Source organism: Perca fluviatilis, chromosome 4 (genome assembly GCF_010015445.1).
Source record: "Perca fluviatilis chromosome 4, GENO_Pfluv_1.0, whole genome shotgun sequence".
Classification (NCBI taxonomy): domain Eukaryota; kingdom Metazoa; phylum Chordata; class Actinopteri; order Perciformes; family Percidae; genus Perca; species Perca fluviatilis.
In genome coordinates, this window is record NC_053115.1 from 5,634,282 (window position 1) to 5,659,318 (window position 25,037).

The following is a 25,037-nucleotide window of genomic DNA, read 5'->3' on the forward strand; positions in this document are numbered from 1 at the left end:
GAGGTAGACTCTGTATTTACTAAGGCAGCCTGGTGAGATCAGAAGGACGTTGCCTCTGTCTGTATTTCAAGTCGGCCATCTCCTCCTGTGGCCTCTTTGGTGTCCTGCCGTGACTTGACTCGGTTTGATTCCACTGCGGTCATCAGAGAGCTGCTCATTAATCTTACCAACACTCTGTCCCACTTCTCTCCATAATCTTCCTTCTCCTAATTTCCCTTATCGGTCACACTGACTTTCTTTTGTTTGTGTTTGGAAGGCTTACTCTAGGCTGTTAGCCAGAGGGTGCAGACAGAGTACAGAGCGGACTGCGGCAGCTTCCCTCCATCAGTCATGAAGCCAGGGGTGGTTTATCATCCCAGGTTTAGGTTTTGTCTGCCAGCAACTGCTCAATCATTTGCACGGGATAGATTGTGCTGAGAGTATTGATGGGGAAGCTAATGCTTTTAAGTGCAAGATTACACCACATTTAATAATGATGTTACTTATTGCTGCTGGCACTGCAAACTGTCATTTGTCATGCACACTCCCCCATGTATGCTCAGTCCGCGCACATTTCCTTCCCCCCCTGCTCATTTCATCCCATTTCAGCCTAATCTCTTCCCTCTGCCTAAGTGTAGTAATGCAAGGTAAACATCACATAGTCAGGTCCATCTATTTCATCAGCACCCCAGATGCCTTTGAAAGTGTCGGAGGCTGTCAGGAGGTGTCCCAGTGTAATCAATGATTCCCTATTAAAGTCCCTGTGCTCAAAATGTAACTTCTATTTTTAGAACTATCCTTTTCAAAGACACTTGAGAATGTAGAAGACATACACCGCCAAACGTGTATTCTGTGTTGTTGATGATTTAAAAAAATTTCGGCTGCACTCTAACTCAATTTTGATCTCATGTGATTCGTCAGATCTTGATAACTTCAAAACTCAAACGGTGAGGAGCGCTGTCAACGTCCGTGAGGGCCAAGGCGTGGTTCTGTTATGTGGACCACCTGCACATTCTGGAGGTAAGTTTGCTCAGTCTGGGTATGCTATAGCCAGCAGCTGGTTTGCCTAGCTTAGCACAAAGACTGTAAACAAGGGGAGTCCGCTAGCCTGACAATATCTGCATACCACCACCTCTAAATCTCACGTGTTATATCTCTTTTGTTTAACCCCTATGTTAACGTACAGTATCATTATGTGCTGGACGACTACTCCTGACTCTTTGGGTGGTAAAAGTAACTTCATAATTACACTTTTTTTTCTTCGTCTGGTTAAATGGTCATTATGGAGTTTTAGAGGTGCTAATAGGAGGACTTTGTAACCTTCAGACAAAGCCAGGCTAGCTGTTTCCCCCCGTTTCCAGTCTTTATGCAAAGCTATAACAGCTGCTGGCTGTATAGCCTTATAATTATGCACCTCCACACATTCAAAAAAAGATACTTTAATTGCTCAACTGAGAAGCTAAAAATGTATTCTTTAAATAAAAAATCCACACAGGAGATAAAAACGCAGATTGTTCAGCCCCACCTCTCTGAGTATATGGACAATAGCTGTTGCCTAGCTTGTCTCCCTCTTGATACAGTAGCTTGCACATTGGAAGAACCAATTTCTTTCACAAGAGAACAGTTTGTAGCGCAATGCATTGTACAGCTGGTCTATGGGATAATAGGTCAGAGTACTCTGTGTGAAATACAGTTTGACAGCTTTCCTCTGACATAGGCTTATACGCGGTTGGCTGCTGTAAGTGTACTGCTATTGTGTTTTTTCACATTTTCAGAAGTGAATGAAAGTATAGCAGTGTGAGCCGGCTGTCCCTTTCTTCCTTTCCCGCCCTTTGCTCCGTCTCTGGCTGTCCCTCTTTCTCTCTCGTATTTCTCTCCATTCCTCCCCCTTTGTTTCTTTTTTTTCTCTCTTGAATTTGAGAAGCATAAATTTGCTTCATAACCTTGAACGAACTGAACTTTATCTAACGCCTACTGTATAAGGTATCCCCTCTGGTTCTCATTACACTTTGTTGACTCCGAATTCTACAAAAGCTTTTTCCTCCACTACCTCATTCATTATCACGTCACCCAAATATGATACATTAAAAACAATCTTGTCACAAGCAATTGTTATTATGTCACTTTTGTCCTCCTTTTGTTTACCCGAAGGGCTTTTTTAGTGCATTAGTCACTTTTTCTGTTGCATAAAAGCCCTTGTGTTGTATTTCCACTAGACATTTGACTTTCAATGGCTTACAATTCTATCACTGCTTATTACAACCACACAGTTCAGATGGAGGTTGTGCTGAGTCTGAACTTTGTGGCTCCTGCTTGTCTAATCAAAAGGAGCTTTGTATCTGCATCGCTGCTCCCAGCTGGATTTCGATCCAATCCATGCCATACAACATGTTCCTACTTCCGTACGCCAATCCATCCATCACTGAATCAATCCGTCCATTCGTACGTGCCTCCCACGAACCAACCAAGTCACTCAGGGACCCGGGGAATAGAGGCCATGTGTCAGGGGAGGGCCACTGACGCGCTGTAATCTATTTTGTTTCGCTCCCTTTCCTTGGGTCTCCCATTGCTTCTGCACTGATAGCTATATTACATTTGCCATGTCTGGGTATCTCTTTCCAAGGAAACTGAGATAAGGGATGGAAAATGACATGATATGCTAAACTTTTTTAGGCCACAGTAGGGTATCTTCTTTCGGTTCAGCTGTCCCAGCTATAGAGGTTGATATATCTAATACTGTATGTGTGGAATCATTTGTGCTTTGAGTGAGCGATGACAGCGGACTATCGCTGCTCTAAATTTAAATCTTTTTTTTTTCCATTCCAGAGCTGACATTTGCATGGATCTTCAATGAATACCCGCACTTTGTCCAACAAGACAGTCGTCGTTTCATCTCTCAGGAGACCGGGAGTCTGTATATCGCTAAAGTGGAGCCCTCAGATGTTGGCAATTACACCTGTGTGGTTAACAACACTGTCACGAGGGAGAAGGTGCTCAGCTCTCCCACACCACTGGTCCTCAGAAGTGACGGTAAATGCCTTCAACTATGGGGAACTTCATGTAAAATCAATGATTGAACCAGATTAGAGCTGTAACAATTCCAAATTTTGCTGTACGATTAATTGTCTCAGAAAAAATTGCAATTAACAATATGTCTCTTTGAGTCAAATTTAAAAACATTTATGTATTTATCACTTTTTCCAACATCACTTCAAATATCACTGTTATGTGACCCAGATAATGTAATAACACAGGTACACAGCCTGTGTAGTTTATTATCATAAAAACATGTTTTCTAAATGTATGTATCCCCCCCCTTGTCATTTTTGTTGCTATGAACATGTATAGGGTCAACAATTGAAATAATAACAAAACTATATAGTCCAACCAATAATCACTTATATAATTACAATTTGGCATCTAAACAGAATCAACAATTGCCAGTCATACGCCTTAAGACCTTAGCTAATGTCCGCAATTAATTACGGTTAAAGAAAGAAACTGCGATTATGTTCAAAATTTGACAATTAGACAATTATGTAATAATTGTTACAGGCCTAAACAAGATAATGATTGTACCAAGCATAATCACACACACTTATCTTGTTTCTACATGAAAAAACAAACAGATTAAATAATGTGATTGCATAATGCAAAGTCATCGCCTAAAGGCCCTAACACACCAACCCGATAATCGGCCGTCGGACAGTCTGGCGAGGACAGTGACTCGAGTCTGTTGGGTGTGTTCCGTGCCGTTGTCTGTTGGATGGGCCATCGGCCTTCATTTTGGCCGACCTGACTTTCTGGGTCGGAGGGTGGGCAGTCGGACTCAGTGACCAATCTGATTGGTGGAGCGCTAACCTGGAAATGACGAGCGGGATGAGTGACGGACGCCTCTCAAAATCTGACGAAAATCTTTTGAACTGACTTTTGTCGATCTGAAATGAATACAGATTCAGCAACTGTATGGCCTATTTCTCACTTAAAATGTTTTCAGAAAAATGTTTCAGCAAACTATTTTCGTAAAATATGAGATCCTATTTCAAACAAGCCACCATTATGTTCGGTTGGAGAAGCTAGACCCACGTGATGCGTTCGTCATTTCCGGTCTTCATTTTTTGGGCGACAGTACAAATTAGCGCCACCTGCTGTTATGGAGTCGTATTACGTCTTCCGCACGCGCAGAACGTACGCTCAAGTTGGTGTGTTCCAAGGCACTTTTTGGACCTCGGGGAGCGGACTAATCAGCCTTTTCTGCCGACGGTCGGCCGTCGGGTTGGTGTGTCAGGGCCTTAAGGAAACTTGTTCTACGTAATTATTTACCAATTTAGTCGTCTTTTTTAGTAATATTATATTAGTGTGTTACTTGCCATTATCATGATATTTTCATATTTAATATGATTATTACATTTTAAAATTGAAGTTACATTCGTTGATAACAGCTATATAGAGTAGTTAGCCAGTTATAGTGCAAAAAACATTTGCCAAGTCACACCTGCCAATGTTACTGTTAAACCTGGACAGACTGCTTCACAGCTTTGAATATTGTAGCCTACGTCTAAAGTTTAGCCACAGCATTTCATTTCATTGAACACATTTCAACAAGATGGTAGCAGCTGCTTCACATATACTGTACACTCATTTCAATTATGTTGATAAAGTTGTTTTTTTTCAATCATCAAATCATTGCTGTTGTGTTTTTCTGTGCCACACTGTCGTCAGCACTGTGATGTGTTGTTGGTATTATTTAGCTTTTTTAGTTGTCACTAATGGCTTAATACTTGTTATTAACACTATTAACACTTAAAAAGAAACGTTATAGATCAGTTATGAACCATTCATAGGAACATCTCCTCCAGCACGCCACTTTCTGGACCACAATCTGTTTACTGATTAACATGTAGACCTATGGGCGTCCGGATAGCTCAGTTGGTAGAGCAGGCGCCCATATATAGAGGTTTACTCCTCGACGCAGCGGGCCCGGGTTCGACTCCGACCTGCAGTCCTTTGCTGCATATCATTCTCCCTCTCTCCCTTTCATGTCTTCAGCTGTCCTGTCAAAATAAAGGCCTAAAATGCCCCCCAAAAAATATCTAAATAAACAAACAAAAACATGTAGGCCTATAACTGCTGATTTGATGGTTTATTGGAAAACGAAAACCCCATAATCACTCACAGTTTCCATGGATTGGCAACATCTTTAACTGCATTATTACAGAATACACTAACCGATTGGATTTTTCAGTCGGGCAACCCAGACGTTGTTGTTATTTATGGATTATAACTAATCAACACGGCATTAATTGATTAATAATTTAACTATTAATAAAGCCATTGTTTAACAGTGGGTGCCTTATTAGAATGTGGTACTGTTTTCTTCCTAGGCCTTTAGATGTGCACTTTTATATTCAGCCCAATCAGACCATTGGTTTAGAGCACAAATGCAAATCTGACAAAGCTAAGTCATAGTTTGAATTATTGACGGTTTCCATAGATCATTACTAATTAAACATTGAGATGATCAGGGTATGGATCGTGTGTTAAAAGTAATGCAATTTCATATTCTGTATGTTTTCTAACTGGGTGTAAGATGCTAACACTTATTGCAGCTTTTCAAAGTCTTTAGTGACCTTTAATCTGAAAACATGCACAGGACCCTAAATCAGCTCTTGCTGCCAGACTGGGGGGTTGCACTTGGTAATAGTAGAGGGCATACTCCTATCTCTGCAAAGGAGTCTTTGACTTGTTCCAGAGATGTGAATATACATACAGTGATATACGTAGTCACATTGCCACAGGTGATAAATCTCTCCTTAGCAAGTCTTTTCCCTGATGTGTTCTTTGAATATTTTATAAGCCACGTCTGATTTTTTTGCTCCTCTTTAACAGCCTTCAGTGGTCACTTTTCCTCTTTATGCATTAAGACTTTTGTGTTAGCTGTGCCACTGTTAGTGCTGTCTCTTTGATCCAACACGTGTATAATGTATGCTGTTAATCATTAATGTAAAAAGCTTGTCATTTATTGTCTTCCTTTTGTAGGAGTAATGGGTGAATATGAACCCAAAATAGAAGTTCATTTCACCGATTCAGTCCCAGCTGCGAAGGAATCGGTGGTGAAACTGGAATGCTTTGCTCTGGGAAAGTAAGTCAGCCTCCTTGTGTGTGTGTTTGTGTTTGTGTGTGTGACATAAGCTGTAGGCTCATTCGTGCATGAATTAATGTTACCCAAGATGATTTAGGGATGCACAAGCGTAACATTACTCATTCTCAGATTCATCAATCTATAGGCGAGCAAAGGCCGCAGCATGACAAGACAAGGGAGCAGAAATCAAAGTTCTTTAAAGAGCTTCTGATATCAGAGCAATCACATTGTGATTTGTAGAGAACAATAACTCACAAGGCTTTTGCTTCAACTACTTTCCTTCTGTGCTTAATTGCACTTTGATCACTGTGACTGACAGTTGCCATCATGGGAACTTTTTTGTTTGTCTTTTGCAGCCCCGTTCCAGAAATAAGCTGGAGGAGAACCAGTGGCATCCCTTTCCCCAGCAAAGTGAAAATGAAGAATTCAAACGCTGTCCTTGAAATCCCTAACTTCCAGCAGGAAGACTCAGGGACATACGAATGTATGGCAGAGAATCGGCGAGGCAAAAATGCTGCACGGGGTCGTATTTCATTCCATGGTTAGTGAACCATTTCAAATTGACAGAGAACGCAGGGAGACATGGGAATGGATGTGAATCTGTATTTGGACAGGAAACATGCATGTGACCAGCAGCTTTAATCTCATTTGTTTGACAGAAAAACGATTTGTCTACAATGTGTGGGGCATAATGTTGCCATGAAATTACAGTACAAGCAATGCATCCAGGCTCGAAAAGTGAATATAATTTTAGAGGCCCAACATTTCCAGTCGATATTCAAATGTTTACCATTCCTCTTTATGCTGATAATCCACTTTAAACTTTGATGATTTGTTGCAAGGCTTCATGATTTATGATGCCATTCTTTACTAATCCACTGCCTCCATAATTAAAACATACGTTTGAAAAGATAATCCTCTCATTTATTCCAAGCCAAACCTCACTGGCTCCAGACAATGACGGACACAGCTCTGTCCATCGAGGAAAACCTCTTGTGGGAGTGTAAGGCCAATGGAAAGCCTAAACCATCCTACAGCTGGCTGAAGAATGGGGAGCAACTGATGGCTGAGGTATGGACATATGTTAGACTCCTCACTGTAATGAAAAATTAAAGGAAACAGTTTAAAAGATTAATTTGCGAATGTACTCTGTCTTGGATGAATGCATCTTCTGGATCAGAACTGGCCTTTGATGGCTAGATTCAACCTTTGATCAATTTTTCACTTAGGTAGAACTACTGCTCATGAAATGCAAGGGGTACTCCAGATATTTAGTACTGTGCTTTCATTATGGTGCAGACAGATTTAGAAAAGAGCCAGAGGCATTCTGACGTTTAGTGCCCATTTATACCTGGTATCAACATGCTATCTGTATATACTATGTGTATAATGACATCTGATTCACAGGGCCTTTGCATTTATACTTGATTAGTTAGCATTCACGTTATCTTGATTCTTGGGATCTGATCTCTATATATGCATTCATTTTTAAATCAACTTTGCACTTGAATACTTGCTAGCTACAGACTTTTCAACTTTATTTTGTATTATTTCAAGCTGTACCTCCAAATGTTGTCTTGCTGATCTAATCACATTTTGATCACAATACATTTTGAGTACATTTACAGCGTGCTAGCATGTCTTCTTTACTTATAACATATACAGATACAGATTGCAAGTTAAGGCCCTGTGTAACTGGGGTGTGTTCAGACAGAAGGCAAGGTAAAATTATGCGAGATTGCATACAGTCAATGAAGAGACTCAAATAGATGCAAATTCGCCTGGAGCAGCACAGACTGACGCAAATTGATGCAATGAAGTGCCTGGCTGAGTTGAATATTTCTCAACTTAAGCCAAACGTTTGCCTATATTCCGGGACTTTATGAATCTCCGTCATAAACTTAGAGACGAGAGGAAAAGGAAGAGAGATTGCAGGAAAATAACATAAAGAACCGGATTTCTGAGTTTAGTCAGAGGCTGACCTGGACACAAACACGCAGACACAATACAACACACACCGTCGGTGTGTACGTTGCTGGCTAGCTTACAGCTAACTATAGTACAGTCGTTTGGGGTGAATAAACGCAAATTACCCAGCGGTCAAATTTGTACAAATTATGCAATGGGAAAATTTGCATTCTGTCTGGATGTACCCGTCAAACACCACACTTCCAGTTTTTTTACCTGGATTTTTTCTAAAAGAAATTGTAGTCTCCAAGGCCAATATGATATCCTCATGGTTTTCTCAAAGTCCCTTCGGACCCACAGAAAACAGTGTGTGACTGTTTTCACCCCTGATGACGGCCAAACTTACCACTATGTGTAAAATTGGTGAAGTGCCCCTTTAAAATCAGCAAATGAAACAAAACAAGTGCAAAGATGTAATTATCGGGAGAAACATGCTACAAAGTTAATTTGGTTCATTCTGAAGGTTAGCAGTGTTTATGTGGTAAGGTGACTTTGTACCTCAGGAATATGTTGTTTTTTACTAAGCTCCAGCTTTGGATATGTTTCCATATTTAAGATAGCACTGTAAGAAGCCACTCCCCCTGCATCTTTGAGGATGTCTGACTACCTCATTGGGTTAAAAATCACTCTAAGTCATTATCCAAGCTGTCATCATAGTTTTTCCAACTGAACAACCACAGAAAATAAATTACTTTTTTAATATGCTGCTGGTGCTCAACATTGGTAATTTTCTGTGTGTCTAAGATTTAGGTTTTGCAGTTTCACCACCGCCTCCTCATCTCTTCCCCCATTCCAAGCTGAACATACGTAGAATGCCACAAGGCTCTTTAAGCTTTTTTTTCTCTTTCTCCTCTCCTGCTGTCCTCCTCCCTTCATGGTGCACCAGTAATTGCTGCTGCGCCTTTGGACATAATAGGCTGGCCTTGCAATGGATATGCAGAACTGTTTCTCTTTCCTCCTCAGGGCCAGGTACAAATCGAAAACGGGGCCCTCTCTATAGCTGCGTTAAACCTGTCAGATTCCGGGATGTATCAGTGTGTGGCTGAAAACAAACATGGAATTATTTACTCCGGTGCCCAACTAATGGTGTTAGGTAAGATTGCATCCCTCCCTCTACTTTTATCCTGCTTATCTGTCTGTGCGTTTGATCATCTCCTAAGATAAAACCCAACAGCCTGCTATAGCTCTCCTCAGCAATCAGTCAGCAAACTCATCTGATGTCACTATGGGCTCTGTCTGCAAAAATATGATTCTTCAGAATATGATTCTGATGGAGTGTCTCATTTTACTTTTGGTCGTTTCATCATATTGAATTAGTTACTACAAATGCATTGCTTTGTGGCATTGTGCATGCTTTCTCATGTAGATGGGGTATTGATTTATTTGCAAAGCTTTGATGACTTCCATCTGACTGGATCAAGAAAAATATTCAATTCGGTCTACATGTGATGACACTTGAGGGTCCAAATGATGGCTGACAAAATGTGATGACAAGTGCGGACAGCTGCTGAAAACTGTGCAGGTTGGAAGCCTGGTGAGGGTGGATTATGTGTGTAGTTTTGAAGGGTGGGGTGGCAGGTGGGTCTATAGCTTTGAGCCAAATAGGCATTTCTGCTGAGTTCATGCTGAGATTTTGAGCTGTTCTTGCTGAAAGCTGAAGGAGAGTCGATCTTGATATGGCACGGCTGATCTGCAAAGGTACAGTAGGCCTTTATGTTTTAATCTCATGCCTTTCTCTGCTCCCCAACATGCAGCTTCACCTCCCAGTTTCTCCAAACGTCCATTAAGGGCCTTGCTAAAAGCTCGCTCAGGCAGCGAAGTCACTCTTGAATGCAAGCCTCAGGCCTCGCCCCCAGCAATTAGCCTGTGGAAGAAAGGGAATGAGATCCTGCAGAGAAGCGAAAGGTAGGATAAAAGTCCAAGTGCATATTTCTAGCAGTTTTTATTCACATTCACTGAAAGCCAACTTGTTGGAATTATGTATTTCAGATTTGTGCAGATGCATAGAAAGAAAGGCTAATGAGGAGAATAAGAACAGGGCACCCACCAGGAAAATTGCACATGGCAAATATACTGCGTGCACCCTCATCTGCAAATAGCTTGGTGTGAGGGATAAATATGCCAGCTGGTCATATCAACACTGCATGCATGAAATGTTTAAGAAGATAAAAGATTAGCAAATGAAGATAAAGTATATCTACTTCTCAATAGAGAAAGTAAAAGTGAAGCGGTTGCACCTGTAATTATACATACACCAAATACACCAAAAGCTGAATCTGAGCTACTGAAAAGATTTCACACAATACCAAAAGAACAATTAAAAGGTGCAGAAAACCAAAAGCATTTCAGATTCAAGAAATTACACTTTGAGCAATCCATCTGCAGACTTTTCATCATCAGAGATAGAAGAAAAACGGTGACTAAACGGGTAGCGGGCACGCACGCACACACACACACACACACACACACACACACACACACACACACACACAAATGAACACAAAAATAAATTAAATGCTAAACTTTGTGCTGTTTGAATCACTTCCATGCTTCTTATTCAAAAGGAGGTCTGAAAGAAAACAATACTTGTCAAAACAGCATTGAGGCTCCTTAGTTGGCTCCCAGATGGGGGGCTGCATCTACTGTATATAGTAGCTGCAAAAAAGAATTGTAAAATTCCCACACTGACTGACATGTAGCATACTATATGTGAAGCCTACACAGTCTTTTAAGGTGCACACCACTGGGTGTGTGCAGTTACTGGATGGGAAGTGTTTTCTCATATATGAAGTCAGGCTGTAAATTGGAGCAGTGTTTAGGAAACCGTGTACACATTTCTCACTAAACACCAGTTAAAGTTGATTTCACCCGCATTATAAAAAAACATTTCACAAAACATATTTTCTTTCTGGTGTCTAGCCACGCAATTAGTTTTAGCGTAATTTAACAATTTTTATCCATCTCTGAAATAGTCTCCGTTTCTCTGAACAATATACTGAACACACTGTCCACAGTTTTCATCGGGAATATTTCTTTGGTTGATGGTAGCTCAAATAACAACTGTTTACAGTGAGGTCTGTGATTTATCCAGACATTGTTTCTGGAAAGACACATTGATGTTGAATTTTTTTCTATGTATTTTTTCTATTCTTTGAACACCCCATACACAATTCTATTCACCTTCATTGCATTGGGAGGCAGAACTCTCAGAAGAATATATATATATGTCCAAAACCTAGGGAAATAAAATAAAATCAATTCTAGATACCACATGGAGGTATGTGTGAAGAAAAGTTTTTTTTTGGTAATTTAAAGCAAAATTCTTAAACTTTTAAAAGAAAAAATAACATTCTTCCGCTTAAAAAATAGAAAGTTTGCTTCATTAACAATAAAACACACCCTTGCTAGACTCATTACATTATAATATGATGAATATGGTATAACAATACAGCATTTTGCTGCTTGTGGCTTACCTGGTCTTGTATGACCAGTAGCTCATGGTGGCTAATGTAAGCAAAGTTTAGGTATGTTGCTATAGTATATAACACAATCACATTACTTAGTCAGATCGACTTTAGGACTCTTGTCCATTTGAGCTAGTAACAGGCTACAGTAGGTTTTAGCATTTAGCATTATCACATAATTCACAAACGTGGCTGAAGTAGCCGCTACTTAGCAAAAGTTACATAGTCTCGCTTTAGGTGAAACAACCCTTCAATGTGCAGCAGTGTGATGTGAAAACATTACATTCCTATACTATTTATTGGTATTATATATCATTATAGTGGCAATACAATGCATGGTATTTGATATAATTTAGTTAAACTTAATTCAAATGTTTTTTCTTTTAACATTTTATTGAATGGTCCTGAGCACTTTTTGCTGGTTATTATAAACATTGCAGTGCACTATTTTGTGGGATAACACTTATGCGTGTATAGCACTGTATTCTATTTTATCATATCACACATAGATATATTGGCTTCCCAGCGTTTCCTCACTGACCTTAGCAACATACAGCCTGTAAAGCATATTTTATTTATTCATTGAGTTATTCCGTGTTGGTGTTTGTAAATGATGTTCTTTATTTAGTTATGTGTCCCAGAGTTTAGCCCTGAGTCAGGGTGGTGGGTCATCCTGCTTGCTGCTAACCTGCCTTATGAATTTCATTTTTCTGGGCTTTAGTGGAGAGCTGTAAAGTCATGAGGGTTGAAGTGCTTCTGAAGCTGTTTCAGTTTGACAAGAATAAAGTTTAGTAGAAACAGAAACTACAGTACTTACTAGACTAAAATGAAAGAACTGTCACATGGGAAGATGTTGAATATCAGCGCAAAATAATGAAGATCAATTATGCTCCCCCCTCAGGATTACTTTGCTTCCCAATGGGACATTAAAGATCGCCAATGTAACCAGAAGGGATGCAGCCAGCTACACGTGCGTTGCTAAGAATCAGTTTGGGACAGCGAGCACAACTGGGAGGCTGCTCGTTACTGGTGAGTCCTGCTCTTCTCCATCCGCAACTCAATTAAGTCTTTGCTACACCCTGCCTTCCTTTGTTAAAGCGCCCATATTATGCTCATTTTCAGGTTCATAATTGTATTTTGAGGTTGTACCCGAATAGGTTTACATATACTATAGGTTTAATTTTCAAAAAACATCATATTTTTGTTGTACTGCGCATTGCGGCAGCTCCTCTTTTCACCCTGTGTGTTCAGGTCTCTATTTTAGCTACAGAGTGAGACATCCTACTTCTGTACCATCTTTGTTGGGATTCGCACATGAGCAGTAGCTAGGTTAGGCTCACGTCAGCTAGCTAGCTGTTTCTCTAACTTCAGTCAGTACAAGGCAGGATTAGCCGGGAGACTTCTTCTAAACGAGGGCGCACTTCCAACTTTGCAATACCTGCAGAACAGGGACATGTAAGTAGTTCTATACAATTTATTTTGTAGATTAGGGTGAACTTGTGTGTGTTGCAGCCAGAGGTGTCAAGTAACGAAGTACAAATACTTTGTTACCTTACTTAAGTAGAAATTTTGGGTATCTATACTTTACTGGAGTAATTATTTTACAGCAGACTTTTTACTTCTACTCCTTACATTTTCACGCAATTATCTGTACTTTCTACTCCTTACATTTTAAAAATAGCCTTGTTACTCCTATTTCAGTTCGGCTTGTTTTCATTCCGGCTTGTCATTGTTCAAAAAAACACACACACACAAAAAACAACCTATCCAGATAAATTGCGCCATCCGGAGAGAGTGAATTTCGGTGCCTTATTTAGGTACCACTTAAATGCCTGTGCTTCTCTCTGATGCTCCGAAAACGGACATTAGAGGGAAGTGAAACATCGCCGCACGGGACTCTAGTTAACACTACACTCGACAGCAGGTAACGTTAGCCTACTGTTAGCTAGCAGCTGGAGTAAACACGGTAAAATGCTGACAGCTAAACGGTGTAAAAGTGTGTCTGTATTTGACTGGAGAGGATTGTAACACCAGACTGTAGCTGTCTGAAAAACACAGAAGAGATGTGTCACCTTTTTCAGCCCTTCTGAGTTTGCACCTATGATTTTAATTATAGTCATTATGACCTTTATAAAAATGTTTTTTGTGGAGGTGGGGTAGTGCACTATAGGCCCCTGTGGGGTGGGCTAAGCTTTTGTCCTTAATGGCATTTTTTCCCCCCTTACATTACTTTTACTTTTATACTTTAAGTAGTTTTGAAACCAGTATTTTTACACTTTTACGTGAGTAAAAAGCTTGAGTTGATACTTCAACTTCTACAGAAGTCTTTTCCAACCCTAGTATCTATATACTTCTACTTCAGTAATGAATGTGAATACTTTTGACACCTCTGGTTGCAGCAGTGTTTTGCCATTGAGAATGAGGGGGCTAACCGCTAGCATGCTAGCGCTAGCATGGTTTAGCCCCCTCGTTTCGGCTAGTGATGTAGAAAGCCGTGCAGATTTTGAACAGCTCACCCAGAAACTGAAAGCAGGACACATTCAGAAACCGAAGCTCACTCAAAACAGCATGGATGTGTTTTTTTCCAAGTTTGTATGCGTTTGTATTTTCTTTTTTTTCATAATATGGGCACTTTAATGTTATTATGCTATGCTTGTGTTATGCTTTCCATTCAAGTAAGTTTACACTTATAACAGCGGCAGATTTGCCTCTCAAGATTGGTTGGAACTTTTGAAACAATGGGTTCTTGATTTCAAACAAACAAAAGCAGGTACTCATTTCTAACTGGCAACCATTGATTTTGACCGCTGAAATGAGAACTCTCATTAGTAGAATTTATTAGCTTTAGATAGCCTGATAACTAACATTGAATCAGCAAATGGTCGTCTTCCTTTCAGTTCCTCCAAAATAAAGGTCAAACATTTCTCGTCAATATATGACTTAGAGAGAATACCCTCATTTATATTCATTCATTAATTGAAGTTATATTGCTTGTGTAACGGTAACAACCAAGTTTATTATCAAATTAATATGGCTGGTATACATAATGCAAAACAGCAGTTAAATAAGCAACAAAACATCATCCTTGATTTAGTTAAAGGTCATTATTTATGAATGCGGTGACATAACACGTACATGTAGTCCTCCAGTTTAATCTGTTGTGTGCGTAGCCACCTGACCTATTTTTCTCATTAGCTTCTATTCTTCTCACACACTGACAGCTGAACCATTTAATGTCATAGAATTTAATTACTGTGACCTTTCCTCAACATACTCGGAGGCCTCCAATCCACCACAGCCAGCAGTGGGAATGTGCTCCCATCTGTAATCCTGCTTTAAACATTTTCTTCCAAATTGATCCCAGAACATAAAGTGCGAACCTGGGATATCATTAAATGTTGCGAATGGAATTTAAGTGCTTATTAATATCAGGGAGAAGCACACATTCATGGGTAATTTAAATATGGTGACTTGATTTTGCCAAGAATTGCAGTGAGATGGCAGTTGCAGGTGTCAGGGTGGTGTTAAAGGTTCCCGTGGCAGCAATATTAACATGCGTACGCTGTTGTCTGGCCAGAGCCCACCAGGATCACCATGAGGCCTACTAACATGGAGATTATTGTTGGCGAGAGCATCGTGTTACCCTGCCAGATTGCCTGCGATCCAGCTCTGGATGTTTCTTTCTCGTGGGCATTCAACGGCCAGCTCATCGACTTCCAGCGAGACAGCGATCATTTTGAAAGAGTGGGCGGGGTGAGTCATCACAAGCATTAAACTGAGCAACATTCCGGCTATTTTCGGGTTAATTGGGACATACTGTGCTGAGGTCTTCACCAATAATACCCAAGCAGAGAAATGTATGCCAAGACTCGTCCATTTAAAAGTTTCAGTGGTGGATGGAATTTAAAAAAGATAGAAACATCTATTAAGAATCAGTTACATTCTGTCTTTCATATGCTGTTAAAGCCTCAATGAATGGCACTGTTAGGTCAGTAATTGGGATCCTTGCCTTTTGGATTGGCTGTATGAGCTGCCATGTGTTACACTTCTAAAGATATATTGGTGAAATGCCATTTCACTCATACAGAGGGTCTTCATTAATAAAGTCTTTATACTTTTCATCCCTTCAACTTCTAGTTCTCTTACCTGAAGGGAGAACAATTTCCTATAATCTCCCAGTGCCATAATTGAATTTGCATACCTATTTATGAATCTTGAGCCCCGAAATAATTAAGTAATGAGCTGGCTGGCATTCACCAAGGGCCGGCAATGGCACCAGTAAATGTCCATTTGAAATCTTTATGCCCTGATATAATAATAATAAGTGACAATTCTTTGTTGAATATTTGTTCCTTTTGATGCAGGGCAAAGTCAATTGTTCGGAGCGTGTCAGTATGACATTACTTTACACACTTTTTGCTTTTTATAGTGCAGTTTGTCATCCAAGGTCAGCGGTCTGATCACTGCCATTTACGTGTTAAAGGTTCATATCTGAATGCCCTCACAGTGTTGTAGACATGCCAATCTCATATCTTCATGAATGTAAATGATGCAAATGGCAATTAATAATGACATTGAACTGGGCAGAGGAATATAATGAGATATAGTTTTCACAGAATCTGTTTTCCCTCTCGAGAGAGATTACCAGCCCCCCTGCTCAACAGCTTCTGATGAATTCATCAACATAATTAAAGCAAATTTGCCTCATCACTTCCTTCCTGCCAAGGCAGGACACCTTGCTTGCGAGCACAAGCTCCCAGGTTGGCCAGGTGGCGGCTGACATTAGAGAGAGAATCAGACATGGCAGAGCAGCACGTAAAAACTGTCAGGCGAAAGGGGAGTAGATGAAAGGAAGGGGTAAAAGCGAAAGAGAGCAGGAGGGGTCTCTTTAGCCCGTGGCCGCAAAGACGTGCCATTCGACTCAGCTCTGCTCTGTCAGGTACTTCAGAGAGGTGGAGATCCACGGGCGTTCCTGCCCAGTTGCTGCATAGGGGAGCTGTGATCACTAGCCGCTAGGGGTGATGAAATCTGCTATGACTGCAGCAAGTCTTACTTGGCACGCCCCCAGGTGACTCGTTTCCAAAGCAACACACTACTTTTCACATGCTGACATGCTTTGTGACAGACCACTTCAAGAGGTGACTTTCAAAAGGTTGATTCCCAGGCACAGTCAAAATGAGAACAGAACAATAGTGTCTGGATAAAATGTGTTATTATTTGTTAATTATAAATGACTTTTTACCTTGGCATACATAAGTTCATTTTAAGTTTGGTGATATTCTGTATTTTGTTTTTGTCAATGAATACCACCAGAAGACCAAAACCCAAAATGAATGGATCCTACCAAACGACCCTTTACACTGTGCGATGACAGTGATCTTACAGGTTCAGTGCATGTCACAGTATGCAAGCTGGGTCTAGTAATATCGAATGTTTAGACATGCGAATTGTGTGAGAAATGTCTGATGAATTGTAGTCTATATCCTTGACGTTCCACTTCCGGGATTGCTCAAGTGCCACAGGAAATTCTGCCAGATGCATGTATATTTTCCGTTTCATTCCGCTTTCTTTGTGTTGGAATTTTAAATTTGTTGTTTATGTGACGACTATTGTTATCTGCTCCTCAGATTTCTGCATGGTAATTGGACGGATAGCTAGACTATCTGTCCAATCTGAGTTTTCTCTCGCACGATTATTTTGCAGCGGCTCGGTGCGATTGTGATTGGTTTAAAGAAATGCCATTAAACCAGAGAATGTTTTTCTCCCATCCCGGAATGCTGTGTGGACTAGCCAGACTCTCCTCCGCTTCACAGCGTGTGGATGGTCTGGCAAAGCGAGACTAGATTAATTGTAACGTTATCATGTCTCATGTTTTGAAAATGCCAAGTGCATACTTTATTAAACTATAAACTTTGTTTAAAAATTATGCTTACCGTATATATGTCAATGTGGTGTGCATATGTGTCCATGGGCAATGTCATGTTGGCCAACATATTCTGTTTCATTATTGCTGCATTCTGATTTGTTGGTTTGTAGAATTGGGTCGTTGTAACAATTGCATGCAGAGTTTTCGGTTTTAGATTTTCCGCAAGCTGTCTTTGGTAGCCAAAGCTCAAAACTAGCCGTAAGTGGACATGTCTCACAGTGGGATTTACTGTAGGACCACCACTTTGGATTGCAAAGCAAAGATTTTGCCACGTTTCTCTTACAACTGTCAACTTTTGTCTGGGACAACCCAAATTTGCACAGTGTAGAGGGGTCATGACAAGTACTTTTTTTAAAATCCAAAGCCGGAAATTGCTTATTCGTCTGTGCTGTTGAGCTCCTTTGTTGTCCAAAAACACACTGGATGACATGTTCCTTCATTACCGTAAACATAGGCCCTGTAGTGAGTCCATCCAACACCATTCTGCTGCTGTAGATACTAGAGTAAACACAAGATCACTAAATGTGAATTAATCCACGTCTGAAATTAGTCCCCAACTAATTTACAAATATAACAAATTAACCATTTATTCCTGAGTAACTGATATCGGGTGATGACTCAGAAATGATGTTGGGAGACCTCAAAGATGACGACCAGTCCGAAGAGTACAAATCAAATGCAGCTTTATTTAAACGGTGAACAAACTTTCATGACACTGGGACAACGATGAGCATACAGACATGTCTGCTCAAGGATGACCAACATATACATCGAGATGGATTCCTTTTAAACTCTTTTTGTGCTCACACAGCATGAGATATCTATTTCAGTGCACAAGTTTTACTCTCAAACTACACCTTTTATGGCACGTGCTCCTAATAGATTCTCACATTCCTGGCTCCAATTCCTCTGTGTGAAAGTTGTACCCAAACTCATAATAGATTCTACACATTCTTGTGGGTGAAGGTTGTCCCCATACTAACCTTCTTGTGTAGTAACCTACATACAAGATATAAAATACATTTGAAACATGTAGGCTGAAATATCCAACCTATCAAGTAACATTTGCTAAACAGCTGTTATAGGATATTATTCAGCCTTTTTATTTTTTTTAAAATAAACTATATAGGCTACAATGTTTTCTATTTGTTTTAAAACATTTACATTTCTGTCTTCAGTTGGAACGAGATTAACCTGTTCTAACTCCCAACTCGAAAAATACCGAAAATCAAAAATCCCCCTTTAGCGTCTGTAATGGGACGCACTGGGCAGACAAGAAAAACTCCAGCCTTGTCCTTCAATTTCCTTCATGGAGGCACAAATCATACAACTGTTATAGGCTACATATACAGATGAGAAGGATAACAATGTTTGTTGTGATGTTTTTTTTGTGTTCCCTCCCCCAGATGCATCCAGCTTATGTAAAATAATATTTGCTCTTTACACTGGGAGTTATACTCATATCTTGCTTGAGCTTATGTAATTACAAAATAATTAGGATTGTCTTGCCAATTAAGTAAACTATGTTTGTTCTGTGTGTCCTGTGTATAGCTGGTAGCTGTTTAGTAGGGGTTTGGGGGGCTGGTTGGTTGGGTAGCGCCTGAAGGACAGCCAAAAACATTATTTGCACAGAGTACATCTGCCATGTCTGTTGTTAGTGTTTAAAAAAATCTGTGGCCTGGAGACGATGTGATTGTGCAAAGCATTATAAATGTTTTAAACATCCTAGAGCCATAAGCTGAGTGATGAAACAACACTGCATCTCTTACTTAATGTAATTTTTTTCAACAATCATATTCCCTTCTAGAGTATATCAGGGGATCTGATGATTCGTAACATCCAGCTGAAACATGGAGGGAAATATGTCTGCGTTATTGACACTGATGTGGAGAGCCTATCCACCTCTGCCATCTTGGTTGTCAAAGGTAAGAGAACCAATTGATTTTAAGAGCTTGTTTTCATATGCTAGTGTATGAATAGTCTAGTATATTTACTGGACAATAATGTGGCATTAAAGCCTCTGTATTATTATTAAAGTATTCAAAGAGCAAGAAGTTTGAGGCTTCCTGTAAATATACAGTGCAGCAGATGGATGAATGCTAACTCAGTCATAGTTATGTCAGCTTCCGTTTACATATGGGTGTGTGTGTGTGTGTGTGTGTGTGTGTGTGTGTTTGTGTGTGTGTTAGCGTGTGTGTGTGTGTTGCTGAAATTTTAGAAATGGCACGCACACTGACATGTGTGACTAGCTTTGTTGATGTGTGCTCGGGTGTATCTGGCTCACTGTGCGGGCTTATCTCTGGTGATTTACATTGGTATTCAAGCCCTTAACAAACTGTAATAGCGGTCCCAGGTGCTTTGAGAAGGCAATGTTTATCACAGAAAATGACTATAATTGGCTCATTTACACATCGGCAAAATATCATGGAAAGCATTTAAATAATTGAGCAGTCGAGCAAACAGCTATATGGTAAAGCCAGAGTGTGTAATAGTCACAGACACTCGCTTCTCTCTTCCTCTCTGTGTAATAACTCTTTTTTTTTTATTCTTCTCTCTAGTGTCTGCTCCCATCCATCCCCTCTTTCCTTTCTCATAAATGATCACATCCAGTGTCTCTTTCCACTGCTGGCAATCCCATGTTCATGTAATCACTTTGTAGCCATGCACATCACACACACAGTGAATGAAAAGTCCCGTCATGCACACACCAAGGATGTTGCCCTTAATTGGAGGGAGCACGGTGGTTTAATAAGTAACAAGGTGCTGAAGTCTTAATGAGTTTGATGAGGGGAGCCGTCTTGGAATGGGTGATAACCTGAGGTTCACCCTCCGAAATCACCCTTGATTTAGGTCCGCCAGGTCCTCCGGATAAGGTAGCAGTGGAAGAAATCACAGACAGCACGGCCCAGCTTTCCTGGACTCCCGGAAGGGACAATGGCAGCCCCATCACCGGCTACATCATCCAGGCCCGCACCCCCTTTACTGTCGGCTGGCAGGCTGTTGACACAGGTACCATGAAGGACTCCTCCTATCACCGTGTAGTATCTATCTGAGTTCTAATGTTGGGTTTTATTTATTTATCATTCAATTGGAGTCCGGTTGTGTGACAGTCTGATTTTCACAAGAACTCATATCCACTTTGCAGTGCCAGAGGTTGTCAACGGTAACATGCTGACAGCTACAGTCGTTGCTCTGAACGCATGGGTGGAGTATGAGTTTAGGGTGGTGGCCCGCAATACCGTAGGCCTGGGAGAGCCCAGTCCGGCCTCGGCCAAGACCAGGACAGAGGATGCCAGTATGTGAAACTAAACACTTTACTGCTCACACACATACATATCGACGATAGTGTTGAATGATTTGCAAGCGATTGGAATTTAAGTTAATTACCGGGAACATCACACTTTTCCCGTGATTTCTTGCCATAAATACAATTATATTACCAGTACTGAGGTAAATTACTTTTCTAATAATCTGAGGTTTTATGATTTATAATCGTAAGTTAGAGCAACATTTCCTTTACACTATCTTTGAGGTGGAATAAACACTTCAGAATCGTCCGCTTGTCTGCTGGAAATAAAAGTGTCCTGACAGCTGCGACGGATGTTACAAATGGTTTTACTAGATGAATTTGGAATCTAATTGTAATGGTTAGCTGCTATGGTGTTTAGACAAACACTGTAGGTAAATTAACGTTAGATACTGACCGATGCTTGTATCGCATTGACAGGAGATATAAATGATCAATGAAGTTGGAGAGGTTTTCAAAACCCTGCATTATATTCAGTGTGAACAACATAATCGGTAAGACTGCATATTAATTAACATTTAAAGCTTGGGGTTTAGTGGTCTTGCCCAAGGACACTTTGACATGTGGACAGGAGGAACCAGCAATCAAACCACAAACTCTGTGATTAGTGGACGAACTACGCGACAGCCACAGCTCGCCTTAAAGGTGAATTATACTAGCCGCATCCAAGGCGGCGCGCTCCATCGTGACGTCAAAATTACGTAATATCCTGCCGGCGCGCCCGATATATGGCACGCGAGCCGAGGTCGCGCACGGCTCTTTTTTTTTTCAGCGGCGCGCGACAAAGCAGAAACAGGAGGCGTGAATGAGTTTGTCTGCTGCTGCCAGTTCCTGCCGTTGTTTACCTTTTTCTTCTTCTTCTGGTCCGTAGAAAGAGCAATGTCGGTAGCCTTCGCTCATTAGCGCCACCGCTGTTCAGGAGAAGACTGCAACTAGTGTCGCGACCACCAGCGCAGGTATAAATAGTCACGGCGATTTCATGACATCACATATGCACGCACCAGCTGGGCTGTGACTATTTATACCTGCGCTGGTGGTCGCAGCTTCAATTTGATTGGATGACCTACTTCTTTGGATCAAGCCTTTCATTCACCATAAAAGACCTCATCTTAACCCAGTAAGTCACTCTGAGAGTCCTGGCATCCGGTTGTCGGAGAACTCGATCAGGCCTCCTGTTTCCGCTTTGTCACGCGCCGCTGAAAAAAAAAGAGCCGTGCGCAACCTCTGCTCGCATGCCATATATCAGGCGCGCCGGCAGGATATTACGTGATTTTGACGTCACGATGGCGCGCGTCACGATGGCGCGCGCCACCTTGGACGCGGCTAATATAATTCACGTTTAAGACAAAGTTTGAAAACATGAGCATTTTCAGCCCTGGAAGGACTAAATAATATCCAGGTGTTTTTCCCAGGAAACGGGAGCAGAGTTTGGCTAGACGTCAGAGGAAGTATATACCTGGATCTCCGTTCCCAACATTCAACCCTAATAGACAACCATACATGGGCATCAAATATAAATGCTGCATCAACCATTTGCTGATATGACACATTAAATGTGATGCTCCACTTACTATATGATACTATGAGGATGTGCACAAGTGCTCCTCCACCTACACTACCAGCTTTGCCATCACACTGCAGTGCACAAACAGAGTGGGAATAGGAAGGAAGTGGGTTAAGTTGAGTGTCATTTGCAAAATACTACAGATCTTGGCTTTGGTGTTAATGCACGGTGACATTTGGGCAATGTTAGTAATTCACTGCTCTCTGAAATGTTTGTGTTTTCACAGAGTGAGGGGTTTGTGGACTGTAAAATAGAAGACAGTATCTGGAGCAGGCAGCCTTGTCATAAGGCTACAAGTATAGTTGAGGCTTGTCGTTGAGCTTTGTAAACTGCGTTCTAATTGCTCCCCTCTGGGGTTTACCTCTCAGTTCCTGATACAGCTCCCACTGATGTCGGAGGTGGAGGCGGCACAAAGTCTGAATTGGTGATAACATGGGAGGTAAGTCATCTGTCACATTTTACTGTTCTCTCCATTGCCGAGTAATGGTTTTTCTTAATTGTGCAGAATTGAACGGAGCAATTTTATGGCCCGCATTAGAGCGAGACACCTCTCCTCCGGGCTCAGCCTCCGAGTGCCATTTCTCCCTCCAAACGCAGGGACAGAGAGCACTTCCTCTGAAGAGCTCTGCACTTTAGCCACAATTACATAGCCATGCAGGAGGAAAAGATAAGGCTAAAGGTCATTGCGGAGTGTTCTGGGTGGTAACGGCAAAGAAAGGGTCTGTGTCTAATCACAGACTTCCTTGTCGAGGTACAGCGCGAGACGGGCCTGTCTGTTTCTTTGTCTGTATGCGTTTTAATATCACTATAGTTTTGTGTTTTGCTCCCAGCCTGTTCCCGAGGAACTGCAGAACGGAGAGGGCTTTGGCTACATCATCGCCTTCAGGCCTGTGGCCACGGTCACGTGGACGCGAGCAGTTATCTCCACGCCGGGCGTGGCACGTTACGTCTTCCGCAATGACACCATCCCACCCTTCTCGCCTTTCGACGTAAAAGTGGGGGCATACAACAACCGAGGGGAGGGGCCCTTCAGCTCTATTGCCACCGTGTATTCAGCAGAGGAAGGTACGTTCAGATTGCACGGCCCTGCAGCAAAGAGTGATGCTTAAATAAGCTATAATCTCTCTCCTTACGACTATGACCTTGAATAGTAATGATTGATGATTTTTTTTTTCCAGTGCTATTATTTCTCTCCCCTCTCAAGCTAGGAATGTCAACTTGATATTAGTTATCGTGCTGGTAGATTACAGAAAATCCTAGCAGGCACTTACTACACCACGCTGTCAGGGAGGTATTCTGTTAATTGAATTTGCTGGGCAGATAGTCTTCGCTTATGTCAGTCACAGATCGTGTTAAAAGAGAGTGGGGAAATAGCTTTTTAGTGGAACTACAGGTATATTCTGTGTCTTTAATCTTATAGCTATTAGTGCGTGTGATGGTGTTGGATGAGTCTCTGGGATTCTCACCAGCGCTCTATTTTCTGCAGTCCCTGGTGTGGCTCCTAAGAGGGTTAGGACTAGAAGTGTGTCTGCAGTGCAAATTGAAGTGATCTGGGAAGTTCTCCCTGCCATCCCTGAAAGAGTGCTTGGATATGAGGTATGTGAGGAATCAGTGCAAAATCATTCTTTTCTTTCTTTTTTTTTCTAAAATAACATGATATATGAGCTTTTCCCTGTGGCTTGTTTATCTGATCATAACATTCCTTTCATTGTTCTTAAAAAAAAAAATTTCATTTCTTTTTACTTGTAATATTCCACTATATATTCATATGCATTTCTGCAAGGATTTTGTTTTAAGTGTAATAATATCATGAAATGACCCCCAACACTTTGGTGCACCAACAGCAAACCAACAAGATTAAAATAAAATCCCTCATCCTTTCAAGAATGCAAAGAGGGCTTTGCTGTTTTCTTTTCCTCCCCAATGCTCTTTCAATATCTGTCACCTCTGGCCCTCAGCACAAAGCTCTTCAGTTGCCATGGCGGTGGCCACATTGTCCTTTTGGAACAGAGCTCAATTCTCCAACCGCGGTCCTGAAGTGAATTTAAGCTGCTGAATCTCAATAGGCCACCGACAGTATGGATCCGGAGCTGTGGAGTGCACATATATGGGCTTCAGCCTTTAATAAGACGTTGTTATGATTGCAAATCCAATCCAGTTTCAGTTTCATGTAATCAATATTAATATTACTGCTTAAAATATTAATGTACTTACTGTAAACTGAATCCTGGTGCTAATCATACACAACTTTAATTGATAAAAAAAAAAATGAAATGCAATAATATAACGCGATGGAATAGCAACGAGTATTCCTGTGGGCAGACATTTCAATTTAATTATTTATTGACTTAACTCTTATGTCACTTAATACCAGACACATGAATATTGCAGATGATCCAAAGCAAATGAGTCTGTTTGCTTTGTCAAATATCACTTCAACTGCACACTTAATTAGAGGCTAATAGCCTGAAGAAAATCGAGCACAGGATCCTGCTTTGCTGTATAAAGTGGTGATTTACATATAAAACATTTTGAAATATTTATCCAGATTTATCCATAACCTCTTCACTTCTAATATCCAGTTTCCTCAGACTAAAGTAAGAACTGAGGCTGTTTTTATGGACAAAACGGGCACTAATCATGAAATTTGTTTCCTGTGTCAGTTATCACATGACCCACTAACTCCC

The 25,037-nt window shown here is 40.9% G+C and overlaps 1 protein-coding gene across 2 annotated transcripts in view; it reads left to right on the top strand.

Annotated features, from left to right (window-relative positions):
• cntn3b (contactin 3b) overlaps positions 1 to 25,037 on the top strand; it is a 55,044-nt gene that overhangs the window by 24,272 nt on the left and 5,735 nt on the right. For both annotated transcript variants that reach the window (XM_039798207.1, XM_039798206.1), the window contains 15 exons: positions 901 to 999; positions 2,806 to 3,009; positions 6,019 to 6,121; positions 6,478 to 6,662; positions 7,056 to 7,192; positions 9,053 to 9,182; positions 9,844 to 9,994; positions 12,455 to 12,582; positions 15,131 to 15,306; positions 19,287 to 19,404; positions 20,330 to 20,488; positions 20,625 to 20,774; positions 22,719 to 22,789; positions 23,181 to 23,415; positions 23,837 to 23,946. In XM_039798207.1, coding sequence (XP_039654141.1) covers positions 901 to 999; positions 2,806 to 3,009; positions 6,019 to 6,121; positions 6,478 to 6,662; positions 7,056 to 7,192; positions 9,053 to 9,182; positions 9,844 to 9,994; positions 12,455 to 12,582; positions 15,131 to 15,306; positions 19,287 to 19,404; positions 20,330 to 20,488; positions 20,625 to 20,774; positions 22,719 to 22,789; positions 23,181 to 23,415; positions 23,837 to 23,946 — 2,156 coding nt within the window. The remainder of the gene's footprint in view (positions 1 to 900; positions 1,000 to 2,805; positions 3,010 to 6,018; positions 6,122 to 6,477; positions 6,663 to 7,055; positions 7,193 to 9,052; positions 9,183 to 9,843; positions 9,995 to 12,454; positions 12,583 to 15,130; positions 15,307 to 19,286; positions 19,405 to 20,329; positions 20,489 to 20,624; positions 20,775 to 22,718; positions 22,790 to 23,180; positions 23,416 to 23,836; positions 23,947 to 25,037) is intronic.